At 50.6% G+C, this 14,440-nt stretch overlaps 1 protein-coding gene across 6 annotated transcripts in view; it reads right to left on the bottom strand.

Moving 5' to 3' along the window:
- The window catches only part of LRCH3 (leucine rich repeats and calponin homology domain containing 3), a 1,351,362-nt gene that overhangs the window by 946,420 nt on the left and 390,502 nt on the right, over positions 1-14,440 (bottom strand). For all 6 annotated transcript variants that reach the window (XM_069617579.1, XM_069617576.1, XM_069617577.1 and 3 more), the window contains exon 3: positions 9,111-9,237. In XM_069617579.1, coding sequence (XP_069473680.1) covers positions 9,111-9,237 — 127 coding nt within the window. The remainder of the gene's footprint in view (positions 1-9,110; positions 9,238-14,440) is intronic.

The following is a 14,440-nucleotide window of genomic DNA, read 5'->3' on the forward strand; positions in this document are numbered from 1 at the left end:
GAAGCCGAATCTACGACGACGCCCTGCCCCCCCCCTTTTTCTTCCCCGCCGGGGATTTCACGGGGGTCCTATCGATGGGCACAAAAGAGGACTCCCTCTGAGGTGGCAGGGAGACTCTGAGCCCCGAGGTCGCCACCACTGGTGTAGCCTCCACAGGCTGAGCCAGGGCCGCCGCGACAGTATCGATAGAGGGCTTGGCCGGAAGGATTAAGGCCTTCAACACCTTAGTTGCGCTCACCGCCTTATCCTTGAGGGGGGGGGATACTGCCTCGCTCCCCCTCCGATGGGGCCTTCGAGCTCGACCGGGGCCTCTCCAGGAGCTTCGCCGGGTGCTCGCCCTTCCTCTTACCCGACCCAGAGCGTTGGCTCGTGGCTGAAGGTGCCGGGGAGGGTGCGCCCTGCCTGGCGCCCGTAGAGCCCGACCGTTCGGCGCTCCCGGTGCCAGCGGACTCGCGGTGCTTGGCCTTGTGTTGGACCCCCGTCGCCGGGGCGTCCTCAAAGGTCTTAGAAGACCGCTCGGATTTCTTCCTCTTCTTCTCGCCTGACGGGCTCTTCCCTTCCAGCCAGTTGGCGAGGCGTTGGTGGCGGTCCTTCATGGTCCGCTCCGACATATTGCCGCAAAACGCACAGTCCTTCTCCACGTGCGTCTTGTCCTCATGTAAGCAGTAGAGACAAAAGGAGTGTTCGTCCTCCTTAAAGACGTTCTGCAGCTGGCATCCAGGGCAGACCCTGAACAGCTTTCCGGGCGTCGAGCTTCCCTTCTCCTGGGCCATGTCCGGGCCTGAGAAGCTTCTGGAGTCCTCCAAAACGTAGCTCGACGAAATCTTCACCCTTGAGGGGCGCAGACGAATCCGACACGGGTCCCCGTTGATCGGATGGAGAGTCGGTGGAGCATGAGGCTCTTTTGACTGGAAAAAACGAAGTTTTGAGAAAAAACCGTGAAAAAATAGCACTAACGCTCGAGAGCAATAGCACGAGGATCCCAACACATGAACGTGCGGTAAGATCAGAACCGAAACTGATACTGATTTTTTCTTTACCGAGGATTCCCAGCCTGACGACGGGGAATATTCATGAGCATGTGAATCCATGCCAGACCCCATGCTGGAGAAATGTATGTACTGAAGCCCAGGTGGCTGCATCACAGATGTTGCGAATAGGAACACCCCTCTGCAGGGCAGTAGATGCAGCCACACCCCTGGTAGAATGAGCTCGCAAGCCAGCCGGTGGGTCCTTACCCGCCAAGCGGTAACACTCCGAGATGGCTAAAATAATCCAGCGAGACAAAGTCTGTTTCGTCACAGCTTGCCCCAAATGCTTTCCAGCGTAACCAATAAAGAGTTGATCGTCCACTCTGACCCGGGACATGCGTGAAACATAAAAGCTTAAAGCTCTCCTAGGATCAAGCCTATGTAGCCTCTCCTCTTCCTTACCAGGATGCGGAGGAGGATAGAATGCCGGAAGAACAACCTTCTGGGCCAAATGAAATTCCGACACTACCTTCGGAAGAAAAGAAGGACGAACTCTAAGGACAACCCTGTCCTCGTGAAATACAGTGAAGGGTGGCTTAACTGAAAGTGCCTGTAACTCACTCACTCTGCGAGCGGATGTAACCGCAACTAAAAACACAGTTTTCAGAGTTAACAGCCTCAAAGGGCAAGAATGTAAAGGCTCAAACGGAGCACCCATAAGAAACTTAAGAACAAGGTTTAAATCCCAACCGGGCACCAGGAAAGGTGACGGAGGGAACACATTAGTGAGCCCTTTCAGAAACTGTGAAATTAAAGGGATTTTAAAGTAAGAACACTCTTCAGAGGAGAGCTTAAAGATGGACAGCGCCGCCAGGTAACCTTTAATGGTACCCACTTGCAAGCCCCTGTGGGCCAAAGAAAGTAAAAAGGACAGAACCATGGGGATGTCACATGCAAAATGATCCACATTCTGAACTCTGCACCAGTCGCAGAACTTACGCCAACGGCAACGGTACAGAGACTTTGTTGCTGGCCTTCGGGCCGAAAGCAACACCTCCATCACGTCCTCACGGAGGTCCCAATCCCTATACCTCAACCTTTCAGAAGCCAAGCGTGAAGGGTGAGGGATCCGACCTCTGGATGGAGAACCTGACCCCCCCCTCCCGTGAGAGCAGATCGTCAAGACGACGTGGAGGGCAGATGGACAAGTCGAGAAGGTCCGGGTACCACGTCCTCCGAGCCCACGCCGGAGCAATGAGGATCATCCGGGAACCGAACTTCCGTAACCTCCGCAGCACTTGCGGGATGACGGGGACTGGAGGAAACGCGTACAGCAGCGGGAACGACCACTCCACCACGAACGCGTCTCCTAAGGCTCTTTTTGGAGGAAATTCCCGCGAGCAAAACCTTTCGCACTTCCGGTTGACACTGGAGGCGAAGAGATCCACTTGAGGGGTCCCCCAAAGGGCGAAGATCTCCAGGAGAATCTCCTGAGCCAACTCCCACTCGTGAGAGTTCGTGCTCTGCCTGCTCAGAGCGTCCGCCGTCACGTTTTCGTCTCCGGCCAGATGAACTGCCGAGATCGAAACTTCCTGCTGGATGGCCCAGAACTCGAGCTGCATCGCCTCCCTGCACAGAGGAAGTGACCCTGCCCCCCCTTTTTGTTGAGGTAGTGCATGGCCACTGTGTTGTCCGTCAGGATCAGGACACTCTTTCCTTGCACAGTCGGCAGAAAAGCCTTCAGGGCTAGCCTGACGGCCCTTAGCTCCAACAGATTGATATGGAGTCTGGACTCCGACGGAGACCAACGACCGCTGACTGTCAGCCCGTTGGCATGAGCTCCCCAACCCGTGAGGGATGCATCCGTCACGATCGTCACCTCCAAAATGGAGCCCCCTTCATCAAGTTGCCTTCGACGGCCCACCACAGAAGGTCCCGGGCGACCGAGGGCGGCACCTGAACCGAGTCCGACATCCTGCCGGAGGACTGCGACCATTGCGTCTTGAGCGCCCACTGCAAAGATCTCATCCGCAGGCGAGCCTCTGGCACCAGAAGAATGCAGGATGCCATGAGGCAGAGCAACCTCAAGAACTCGAACGCTGGGAGCGTCTGGGCATGCTGAAACTTGTGCACCATCTGCTGAATGTGAAGAGCCCTCACCTGGGGAGGAAAACACTGCCCCAGGGAAGTGTCGAGCACTGCTCCGATGTACTGGAGCCGCTGCGTTGGCGTCAAATGGGACTTCTTTAAATTGAGGGGGAAGCCCAGCCTGTGAAGGGAGCGGCAGGTGACGGACAGATGATCCAGGACTTGCTCGGGAGAGCTCCCCCTGATCAACCAATCGTCCAGGTAGGGGTAGACGTGAATCCCCCCTTGCCTGAGATGCGCTGCCACCACCACCATGAGCTTGGTGAAAACCCTCGGGGCGGAGGTCAATCCGAACGGCAGGACCCGAAACTGAAAGTGCGAGTCGCCAACCGCGAACCTCAGGTACTTCTTGTGCTTGGGATGGATCGGCACATGGAAGTAAGCATCCTTGAGGTCGAGTGACACCAACCAGTCCGGAAGCTGAAGGGCCTGGAGGACTTGAGAGAGAGTAACCATCTTGAACTTGTCCTTCCTGAGGAGTTTGTTCAAACCGCGCAAGTCCATGATGGGTCTCAATCCCCCGTCTTTCTTCGAAATCAAAAAATAAGGGGAATACCATCCCTTGTTCCTCTCCGCTACAGGCACCAGTTCTATGGCGCCTTTCTCCAGCAGGGCTTGAATTTCCTGCGCAAGGAGCGGATCCGGACTCTGCAAAGAGAGGTTCCCCGGTGGATTGTCGCAAGGCCTGTGCCGAAAGGGAAGACAGTAGCCGTGGGTTATGATCTCCAGAACCCACACATCTGAAGTAATGGCATGCCACTCTACAAGATGCTGCGCCAGCCTTCCCCCAACCGGCGAACCATGGGACATGGCCTCATGACTGAGTGGGAGCGGCCGCAGCGTTACCTGAGGGCAAAGAGGCAACTGCCCAAGCGTCCTTGGCACCACGGGTACCCTGTCGTCCACCTCTGGTACCCCTGCGTTGGCCTCTTTGACTGCCAGCTCCTCTCGCTTTACTGAAGGACGAGTAATAGCGAAAGGAACCACCCCTCCACTGCTGTCCCCTAGGACGAAAAGGCGGAGGTTGGCGAACTGCAGCGCCCAAAGACTTAGCTGCAGCTTTCGAGGTCTGCAACCTCTCAAGGCTCTCGTCAGCCTTGCTGCCAAAAAGGTGTTCACCGTCAAAGGGCATGTTGAGGAGCCGAGACTGTACATCAGGAGCAAACCCCGACTTCCGCAACCACGCAAACCTGCGTATCACGGTGCTCGCCGCCATGGACCTACTGACGCATTCAGCTATGTCCAAACCCGACTGAACGGACTCACACATGGCATCCTTACCATCCTGGACCATAGCAAGGAAACCATCCCGTTCGTCCCCTTCGGGAATATGTTCAGCCGCTAACACAACACAGTTCCACAGAGTGTGTGTGAAACAAGACAAGGCACAAATGGAGTTGGCAGCCTGAAGCGCCATACCACCAGAAGAAAACACTTTCTTCGCCCAGCCATCAAAACGTTTGTCGTCCCTATCAGGAGGGATGGTAGGGTACGACGCCTGCTTTGCCGGGGCCGTGGACGCCTGCACCACCAAACTCTCCGGAGTGGGGTGCCTGGTCAAGTAGCAGGGGTCGCTACTGGCTGGACGGTATTTTCGCGACAAGGATCTGCCCACCGCCGGGAGACTCTCCGGAGCAGTCCAAGCCGCCGCCACCCTTCTCTGTAAAGCCATATGGAACGGCAGTACCGGATCAGTTGGGGGACCAACATCAAGGATGTCCGTCAGATCATCCTGCACAAACTCCCCTGGGGGAGCAGACCATCCCAAGTACTCAGAAACCCTAGCCATAAGGCGCCGGTACGAAGAATCGGCATGAGAGCCAGGCTCAGGCCTACAAAACTCCACCTCCGGAGAGGTGTCCAGTCCACTGGCATCATGCAGTGACTGTCTCAAATCGTCAATCTGACTATGGCCCGAGACAATTTCATCTGGAACCTGACTAGGAACCAGGCCATCAGAATCCTCATCCGCCTCTGAAATATAGTCCAGGTGGCGAAAAGAAGGCACCCGAGAGTGCTTGCTCTCAACCAGAGCCTTCCTAGGGGGTCCTCCCGTGCCACGGGGTACCTCCGACACGAAAGGCGTTGATGGCGTCAAGCGAATCGGCGCCGGCGTCGAGAGAACCGGCATCGGCGCCGAGTGGATCGGCGACGACGAGGAAATCGGCGTCAACGTCAGATGCAGCGCCTCCAGCATCGGCGGCGTCGACACAGCCCTCGAGGCCGGAGCCCCGAGCGTGTCCCTCGACGACCTGAGCGTCGATGGCTTCGTCGACTTCCTCGGAGCCGGAGCCTCGAGAAAGCCTGTCGACGCCCTCGACGCCTCAGACGTCGATGTCTTCCTCGAAGACCTCACAGGTGCACACGGTCTCGAACGCGTCGAGGACCGGGACCTGGAACGGGTACGTCGAGAACGAGTCTCCTTGTCCGAACGGGACCTCTCCCGTGACTCGTGCCGACCACTCTTGCGAGCGGTGTCTCTCGACCTCTCACGACCGAACCCACTCGGGGGCGCGGACGGCTTAGTACCCTGCGACTCAAGAATCGCCAGCATTTTCTTCCCGAAGGAAGCCCATTCCTCCGGCGTCGCACGGCTGGTGGGGTAAGCGACGTGCCGGGCAGAGTCCTCCGAAGAGGACCTGGAAGACGACCGGTGTCGGCGCTTCCGAGAATGCCTCGAAGAGGCTGAGGAGTGGCGAGACCGACTCCTAGAAGGAGACCCACGAGACTTCCGATGATGACGCGGAGAGTCACCCCTCGAATCATCCGTCGAAAGCCCCGCAGACTTCGACTTCCTGGGCTTGGACACCCGACCTACCGACAACTTCTTCTTACGTTCGCGTAAGGCTTTGGAGCGACTGGCAGTCGATACAGTCATCCGTGTCGTGGGCCTCCCTGAGGCACCAGAGGCAGGCGTCGTGCGAATCCGTCACCGACATCTTGGACCCACACTCCCCGCACTTCTTGAAACCCGGACGCGGGGTCGTAGACGAAGTAGAAGACATCTTCACACGAAGGATTTTCACAAAAACGAACAGGTTCGAAGAACCGAGAAGAACAGAACTCTAAAGAGTCGAGGCGTGAACCGAGAATCACGAAGCAACACGTTCGTGGAAAAAACGGAACTGAGGCTACGGGCGTCGTGCGTCCTACTTATCACATCGGATGACGTCGGACGAGGTCCTCGACGACGGCGCATCAACGTCATCGACGCAGGACGCCGAAAAATGTTTCCGAAGCAGCACAGCTGTGGTGTTTACATGTCATAGATATGGAATACGTCGGAGGACCCAATCCCCTCGAACTCTGTTTATGATTAACCTGGTTCTAAAATACAGCACCAGCACAGAGGGTCTGGCATGCTCTTCCCTCCAACTTTAAGATTAGTTTACATTTTAGAGAAGACTGGTGATAACCGAGCTTTTGATCTGGTCACGAAGATGCTCAGCTTTTGACAGGCAACTACACTTGCCATGACTAATCTCCAGGTATGCTACAGAAGTCATTTAGCTAGGACTCATGCTCCACTATGCTCTGAGCTCTGCAGCACTTGGTCTCTGTTCTTGTCAGGGTGTACTTCAGAAGCTTGGAGAACCACCCCTCCGGAGCACCTTTATTTGGCCCTTTACACCTGGGGTCATTATTGATGATTTGTGTCACCAGAGATGGTGCATGGAGCCTTTGTAGGGCAGTACTTGCATAGGCATCAATCGTTTCTGTGGATTTCTTACTGATGCTTTAGTCTTCATGTCCTGAATGGTTAACTGGCCTTTAATATTCACATGCATATCTCTTGGCTTCCTGCACATTCATACACTATATATTTCCCCAAAAAGTATCTCTTAACATATCTTGGCTAAATATTTTACTTTAGCCCTTCGACCTAGGTAGTTCAATGTTCAAGACTGCCTTTCTTCACCATTATTGCATTATTTCCATTTTGAAAAACTGTTTGGACAATTGCATACTACATGTCTCACTAAGCAAGCGCTAGTTCACTCTTTTCAGTGTAATTGTCCAATAGGTGCTGTGACAGACAACTGCCTGGTTATGGGGGGACTCTACATGGTGACCAGGAATGCCATGTAGCTCCCAAACCAGTGGAGAATGGTGCCTGTGGTGATAGGAAGAGGATCTCCGGTTCACCCTCCTTTACCCATCTTCACAAGGTAGTGAAGAGCGGGACAAATCATTTGGGACTAGGCAGCTGAGCCTGCTATGCCCAACACCCCCTAGGGGACATAGTAAGTGAAACCCCTCTGAGGGGAACTGCCCCCCCCCTGCCCCTCCCTTAGGGTACCCAACACTCCCTAGTGGATATAGTAAGTGAAATACCTCTGAAGGGGACTTCCCCTTTGGGGACAGAAAAAGCATAGAGAGGGATTTAAGTCACTTTCTCTTTCCCCCAGATACAAACAACTTTGTTGGGTATATATGAGCTAAGGGCTATGATAATCCAAAAACCCCTTTAATGGCTAGCATGGCTTTTGACCTTCCCTTTATTCAATCCTTATAGTAAATAGGAAAGCCTGAAGAACTCCTAGCGGCAGGTCAGTGAATGGACCAATCAAATCAAAGCATCTGTGAAGCTCGCATGCAGTACACAGTGTGGATGTGGCCTGCAGGCGAGTGCAGCGGGACTCATTGAAGAGTGAATGCAGACGGCCCGCATCGCAGAATGAGCATGAGCACCAATGACTGTAGGGCTGAGGAAAGGACCCACGGAGCAACCGCTCATTGGTCCATCCAGACAAAGAGGCCAGACAGGAAGAGGAGACAGAGGCCGACTGTAGCCGGGGAGCCGCGTACATAGCTTCAACAAAAGAGGAGCGTCACCCAGACCGCACCAGTCTCCCGGGAAGCACCACCCAGCACAAACAGGTTTGCAATGGCTCCCACAGAACTGAGTTGGTGGTATGGCCAAAGAGCCTTGAGTGGGGAGAGGCACCAGAAGCCCCAGGTTTGGGAGGAAGATTGAGATATGCCGCTGTGTGGGGGGCAGTCGGGGGAGGGGGAGATCCAAGGAAACACCTGTAGTGGAGAAAATCACTGAGAAAAGCCCTGGTGTTTGGAAAGCACCAAGGAACACCAGGTTGGAGAGACAGAAGCCCTGATTGGGGGGACGCAAGAAATACCTGAGTCGGGAGAGAACCTGAACTGTAAACTTAGACAAGGGACCATGCTAAAGAGAAACATGGTGGGTGGTCAGAAGCCAGCAGCCATCCCTTTTCTATGGGCAAGGCCTAAAATTATGTTTTTGTTGATTATGTTTTTCTTTTGAAAAGTAGGGAGTGAAAGTAGGTTAGAATAGGGATTCTGGACAAAGGACTTGATTTATTTTATGACATCTTGACTAGCACCCATTGTATCTTCCAATGTATAGAGTATTACACGCTCCGAGAAAGATTAGGTCTTTTTAGTCCAAAGAGAATAAAGTGAATAAAAATGAGGCCTCTTCTCCTGATTCTGACCCATCACATCTGTCAAAGGTCATCAGGGTCTGGTGCTAGCCCTTCAGTGGTCACGTTGTATTTGCGGCCTCCCCAAACCCATAGAATTTAAACCTCACCTGTGTCATTATAGAATACACCTCCTCATGCTAGAGTTTCTTAAACTCACATCAGCCTGACCCAAATCTTGCGTGTCATAGTGCCTTTAGGATCCTCCGGCTTTTCAAGATTGCCAGTTTCACAACCCTTCCCCCACATCTGTGTGGACTAGTCAATAACTGCAGGCTTTAGTGCCCAAGGATGCCTCTGTCGTATCAGGATCTCTACTTGACGTAATCCTTCAGAGGCAGCTCACAAATGTCTGTCATACATATAAATAGCACCTCTGTGGCATGCATAAAAAAGCTCTGGTTTCTGAAACTGAAAACAAAGCCCCCTGCCAGTGGGCGCTTGCCATATGGACCAATGAGGTGGATCAACAATTCTGTACAAATGAAAAAAAAGAAATCAATGCAAAGTACAGTCATATTTATGCACTGACCAGCTCTGTGAGATGTCGGAGCCGTCCAATTTCTTCAGGAAGCGATATTAGCTTATTGTTACTAGCAATCAACACCTTCAGAGGAAGATTGCACAGGTGTGCTGGCAATGTCGTCAACTGATTCCGGCTGTTAAAATCAAGGATAGAGAAAACAATAAAAACACTTTGCACAGCTTACATCTGTTTTCAGGTCTGAATAGTTAAGCAAACAAATACATTCAAAGCCTGCATGTCTAAGCATTTAATAAGTATTAACATTTATACCAAGAAAAGAACAAAAAGTAGGCACAGCAACCACAACTGGGTCACCTCATACATAGCTGGGCTGTGTGAAGAATCAAGGTAATTCATCCCCTCTCCCCAAGGGGGAGCCCCTTCCTGTGAGGCTAGTTAGGTGAGCCTGCTCAGCAATAACCTCCCTAGGGGAGGAGGCAAGTGGGAGCTCACAAAGAGAGGCTCCCCTTTGGGGACAAGGACTCCCGTTCACATGAGGAATTCCCTCAAACTTGACACATTGTGGCCTACATCGGTTGTTTTGAAATCCAAGAAAATATGACCCATCAGGACTGGGACAAAGGCACTACTAAGGGATATCGTTATCTGATAAGAAATGGTAGTTTCCCTTTAAATGAAGACATCCACACTACCAGGACTAGGACGTTAAAGCACATGCATCCAAAGGAGGATATAAGAGATGTAGTAGACGAGAGGGGATCACCGACCTAGGCGGTGGGATTCCCCAAGCCTAACACCGAAAGAGTAGAAGAAATGAACCAGTTTCAAAACTCGCATGCAGAAGCTATTTGGGATGCCAACGTTACGGCAAACCAGAGGCCAGAGAGAACTAGAGGGTGGAAGCGGGACCAGAGGAAAGCCTGTGGTGGACCGTTGGTCTGACGAATATGGCTGAGACCAGCAGCAGCAGAGGACCGCAAGCCGTCCGTGAATCCAGGCAGGCACTGCAACACTATGAGAAGGAGAGCGAAACAGAATATGAATGCCAGGGAGAAGATGGCGTCCGCAATACCCCAAGACAGCGAGAAACCCTCAAGCCAAAAACCACCTACAACGTTCCCCATAAGGACAGTAACTGGGAGAACGGGAGATACAGGGAGATAAAAGGGAAGCAATGTAGCAGACAGCTACCTCGTCACAGTAGAAGACTCAAAACAAAGTTAGATTTAAACCCAAAGGGACAAAGAGTGTTAAGAGAAAATCATAATTGGCAGCCAACTCGTCACAGTAGAGACAATGAACATAAGTTGGTCTTGAACCCAAATGACTAAGGATTGTGAATCAAGAGAAAGTTGTAACTCTCAGTTACCACCGGTACGGAAGAGGAAATGAAACAGATTTAACTTTGGAAAAAATAGATATGAAGTTGGCAAATTAAGAGGAAAGGACAAAGAAAACTTGAACAAGAGATAATCAATGAGAAAATACCCTGCGAAGGGGAGAAAACAGATCGCTATCCTGAACAAGAACAATTTATTGAATTAAAATTTTTTTTAAAAAAAAATGGCAGTCACCATATATATCTCTCATAGGCTAAATCCTGCGAGTCAGGAAAAACGAAACTGTTCTAGAGTGAGAAGACAAACCCATAGAAAGTATATTCCTTTAAAAAGATCCATGCAGGCCTGTGATCAAAATAAACCAAGTAAAAGAACCAAGGAGAATGCAAGGAGAAAAAGTGCAAGATGCCAATTTGGGCAGTGAAGCAACTAATCAAGTCACGCGGGACTATGGATTGTATATTAAAAGACTGGTACGAGCAGTAACCTCAGAAGAAGGGAGTCATTGTCCCGATTTAAGTTAGTTTTCTCCTAGTTAAAGGGTCAGATAGGATAGATTTGGACAGTAGACTTGTTACTTTGGACATTCATGACTGACAGACGACCACCTTAGTTCGTAAAATAGGCAGGTACCACCTATAGTTATAGGGAAAGTTAGGCCTTCTACCTTTAATAAACCAGTGTTCATCATGCCCTCCAAGAGTGTCTTAACTCGCCACAGCTGTCTTTTGCAAAGATGATCACAAATGGCTGTTTTAGTCAAGACTGTCGCTTCAAGGTGGGGTTTATCCTCCAATCATAATTGGACCTTTATGGATTCTAGAACCAGCAAACTCAGGGATGGCAGGTTGAGAGCTGAGCTACTGTGCCCTGTATTCATCTACATAGAAACATAATGGCTGACATCAATCTCTCTGAAACAACCCAACCACCAAAGAGACAGAAGGATGGAGAAGATATTACTGAGAGTGAAAGGAGAGAGGACAAGCTGCTGGAACTTTTAAGCAAGGTGACTGCTGACATTGCAGAGATCAAATCAAAGCTATTCGCATCAGAGGAGAGATAGGTTGAACTGTCTGCTAAGGTTACCTCTGCGGAGAGTCATTTAGATTCAATGGATGATGAAACAAGGTGAATGGCTGAGAAAATGAGGGCGCTTCAAATACAAAATGAGAAGTTAACTCTTCAGTGCTTTGAGCAGGAACATTTCTCAAGAAGGAACATTCGTATTGCAGGATTTCCAGAGAACATTGAAAGGGGCTGTCCCATGGATTTTCTGGAGAAGGTCTTCATTAAACAGCTCAATCTGAATCCAAAATTACCATAGGAAATGGAGAGGGCTCATAGGTCCTAAGGTCCAAAACCTGCGCTTGGACAGAGGCCAAGATATTTTCATAGTGAGGTTTTTGAGATTCCCTACAAGAGAAAGCGGATTCTGAAGAAATCCCGTAAAATGGGGGACCTTACTTGGGGAGGGTGGTAGGGGTCATAATGTTTTTGGGGGATTTGAGCAGAGATATCTTGGAGAGAAAAAAAGCCTTTAACATGGCTAAGGATATATCCTGCAATTTTTAGAGTAGTTCTGGGGGGTCAGATTCACTCTTTTATTGATCATAGTGGAGCTGAAGCTTTCTTATCTGCCATGGAAAAAGAACCAATGGAGGAGTCTAAAGTAACAGAAAGGAACGTGGTGTTTGGAGAAAAAAATTCAAATTGGATTGAACCCAGTGCTTCTTTCTTCGGTCTCTCTCAACAGGAAATAATAGCTTAAATACATGTGTATTTTAGATATAATTGGATACAGTTGTTACTACTAAATATGTAAGTCACACTTTAAAAAAATAATTTCATATGCAATATTATAGACTATATTTCGCTCGCTGAGAAACGAGTTCAGAAATAAACAGAGGAATGGACGAGGTATCGCTGTGGCGCAACGTGCCTGAGCGTAATGACAAGTAACTACGAAGTGACTAGCGAATTTGGAAATGTGAGGCAGGGATGGAAAACTAGTGGCCGGGTAGAAGGGCAACTGAGATAGAAATGGCGGTGAACATGGGAACGCTGCGTGTGTGCGTGCCCATGTGCGCGCGTGCGCTCGCAACACTGGATAATGAAAGATGCTCACCGCTGCAACAATAACTATTGCGCTGCTCGGAAACTGTTTTGAACAGCGATCGGGAACGGAATCTGCATTAACAGGTAAGACCTTGAAATAATTGCTGATGCACTTGAATTCAGGTTGGGAAGTGACTAATTTGCGCCTTTTGTCGCCCTGTTTCTTATATCCACAAGACGCGTTTCTTGCATGCATATACATAACGGTCAGCCCTATTTGAACTCTTATGGATATTATCTGCGCTTGCTTCTCTTGCCGGAGCCTTCTATATACACATTGAGGCAGGCGTCTTAACATTATACGTGCTATGGGATGCAACAGTGAACAATTCAGAGTTCGTGTTTTTGAAAGGTGGTGGTGCTCATTCTCGTAAATATAGAGATGGGGGGGGGGCACAACTGTACTATTTAAAATTGGGGTTCAGATGCATGTCCAGTGTATACTATGTGTGAGGGTGGGACTGAGTATTTGCAACACAGGTGTGGAACAGGAATTCGTTCTTTCGAATGTTGGCAGATTAGGGACTGGAAGTGGGCAACAACTGTCTGGGGGGAGGGGGGCAGAAGGAACAAGTTACTTACCTGTAACTGTTGTTCTCCAGCATGGGTCTGGCATGGATTCACATGCTCATGAATATTCCCTGTCTTCAGGCTGGGAATCATCGGTAAAGAAAAAAAAACAGTTTCTGTTTCATTTCCGAACTGTGTTTGTCCTAACAACCAATCACTGAGCTCTGGGTTATACTGCCCCCAGCCAATGACTGCTCTCTACCTATGCCTCTCCTCTGGCAGGCATCTTCAGATTTGGTAGCACATAAAGTGGCAGTAGGACCAAGAGAAGAGGTGGAGAGGGATAGGCAAGAGGGTTTGCATGCGAATCCATGCCAGACCCATGCTGGAGAACAGTAGTTACAGGTAAGTAGCTGTCATGATGCCCGCTCCCGGGGAGCCGGTTCAAGCCCTGCGTCCCCGAAAGCGGACATCCAGTCCCCAAGGAAGGACCCAGCAACCCCATATAGGGGCCCTTTGGACAGTGTCCTGGCGCCTATGGTGCCAGGCTCATAAAAGACATCAGTCCTACATACATACCTGATTGGAGGAAGGATACATACCTGGAACTTCTTCCAAGGCTATTTAAACCCCATCCGAACAGCCATACGTGCTTCGCGTTGTTCTGCATCTAGCAGCTGGACGCTCACCGTGTCTGCTCCTGCATCCTGACTTCTGCCACGCCTGCCAGCATCCTGGATCACCTGCAAAGGAAGAGAAGAAGAGAACAGAAGAAGGAAAAGTCCTTACCTGCTAAATCCGCATCCCGGAGACATCTCGCCGACAATCCTGAAAAGGAAGACTTTTATTTAAAAGCTCATCGCGTCGATCGCTGCAGCGCCGCATTCCACTCACCTTTACAGGGCGCCTCAATGTTCAGCAGCGATCATCCGGATTCGCAGTCACGCCCCAGCGCCTAGGGAGAAAAAGACCAGAACAAAAGGTGAGAGAGAAGGGAATAAGGAAAGCTAAATCTCCATGTTAAGACTTACCTGTTGATTCATTCCCTCTTCATTTCGGGTCCGCGCCGCATCCTAGCATTTCCGGACCCCGGCCCCTAAGGGGAAAAAGAGACATCAGCGTTAATGAGCGAATTAAAAGACATTACCAAAAAAACGCTCATTAAAGACTTACCTGATTTCTACAAGGATTTCACCTCTCATCTCGGGTCGGTGCCTGTTCCCCGGCATTCCGTACCCCTGCCCCTATGGGGAAAAAGACACTAGCATTAGTACATTAATGCATGGACACAAGGGGAACCTCTTATCAAAAAACTTACCTGTAAGCCAAGCAAGTTTGGTTCTCACCAATCCGAAAATCCAGTGAAGTAACTGGATAGCAACGCGCCCCTGCATCAGAAGCAGGATG

This window comes from Ambystoma mexicanum, chromosome 10, assembly GCF_040938575.1.
Source record: "Ambystoma mexicanum isolate Mex_15411 chromosome 10, UKY_AmexF1_1, whole genome shotgun sequence".
In the NCBI taxonomy this organism is placed as follows: Eukaryota; Metazoa; Chordata; class Amphibia; order Caudata; family Ambystomatidae; genus Ambystoma; species Ambystoma mexicanum.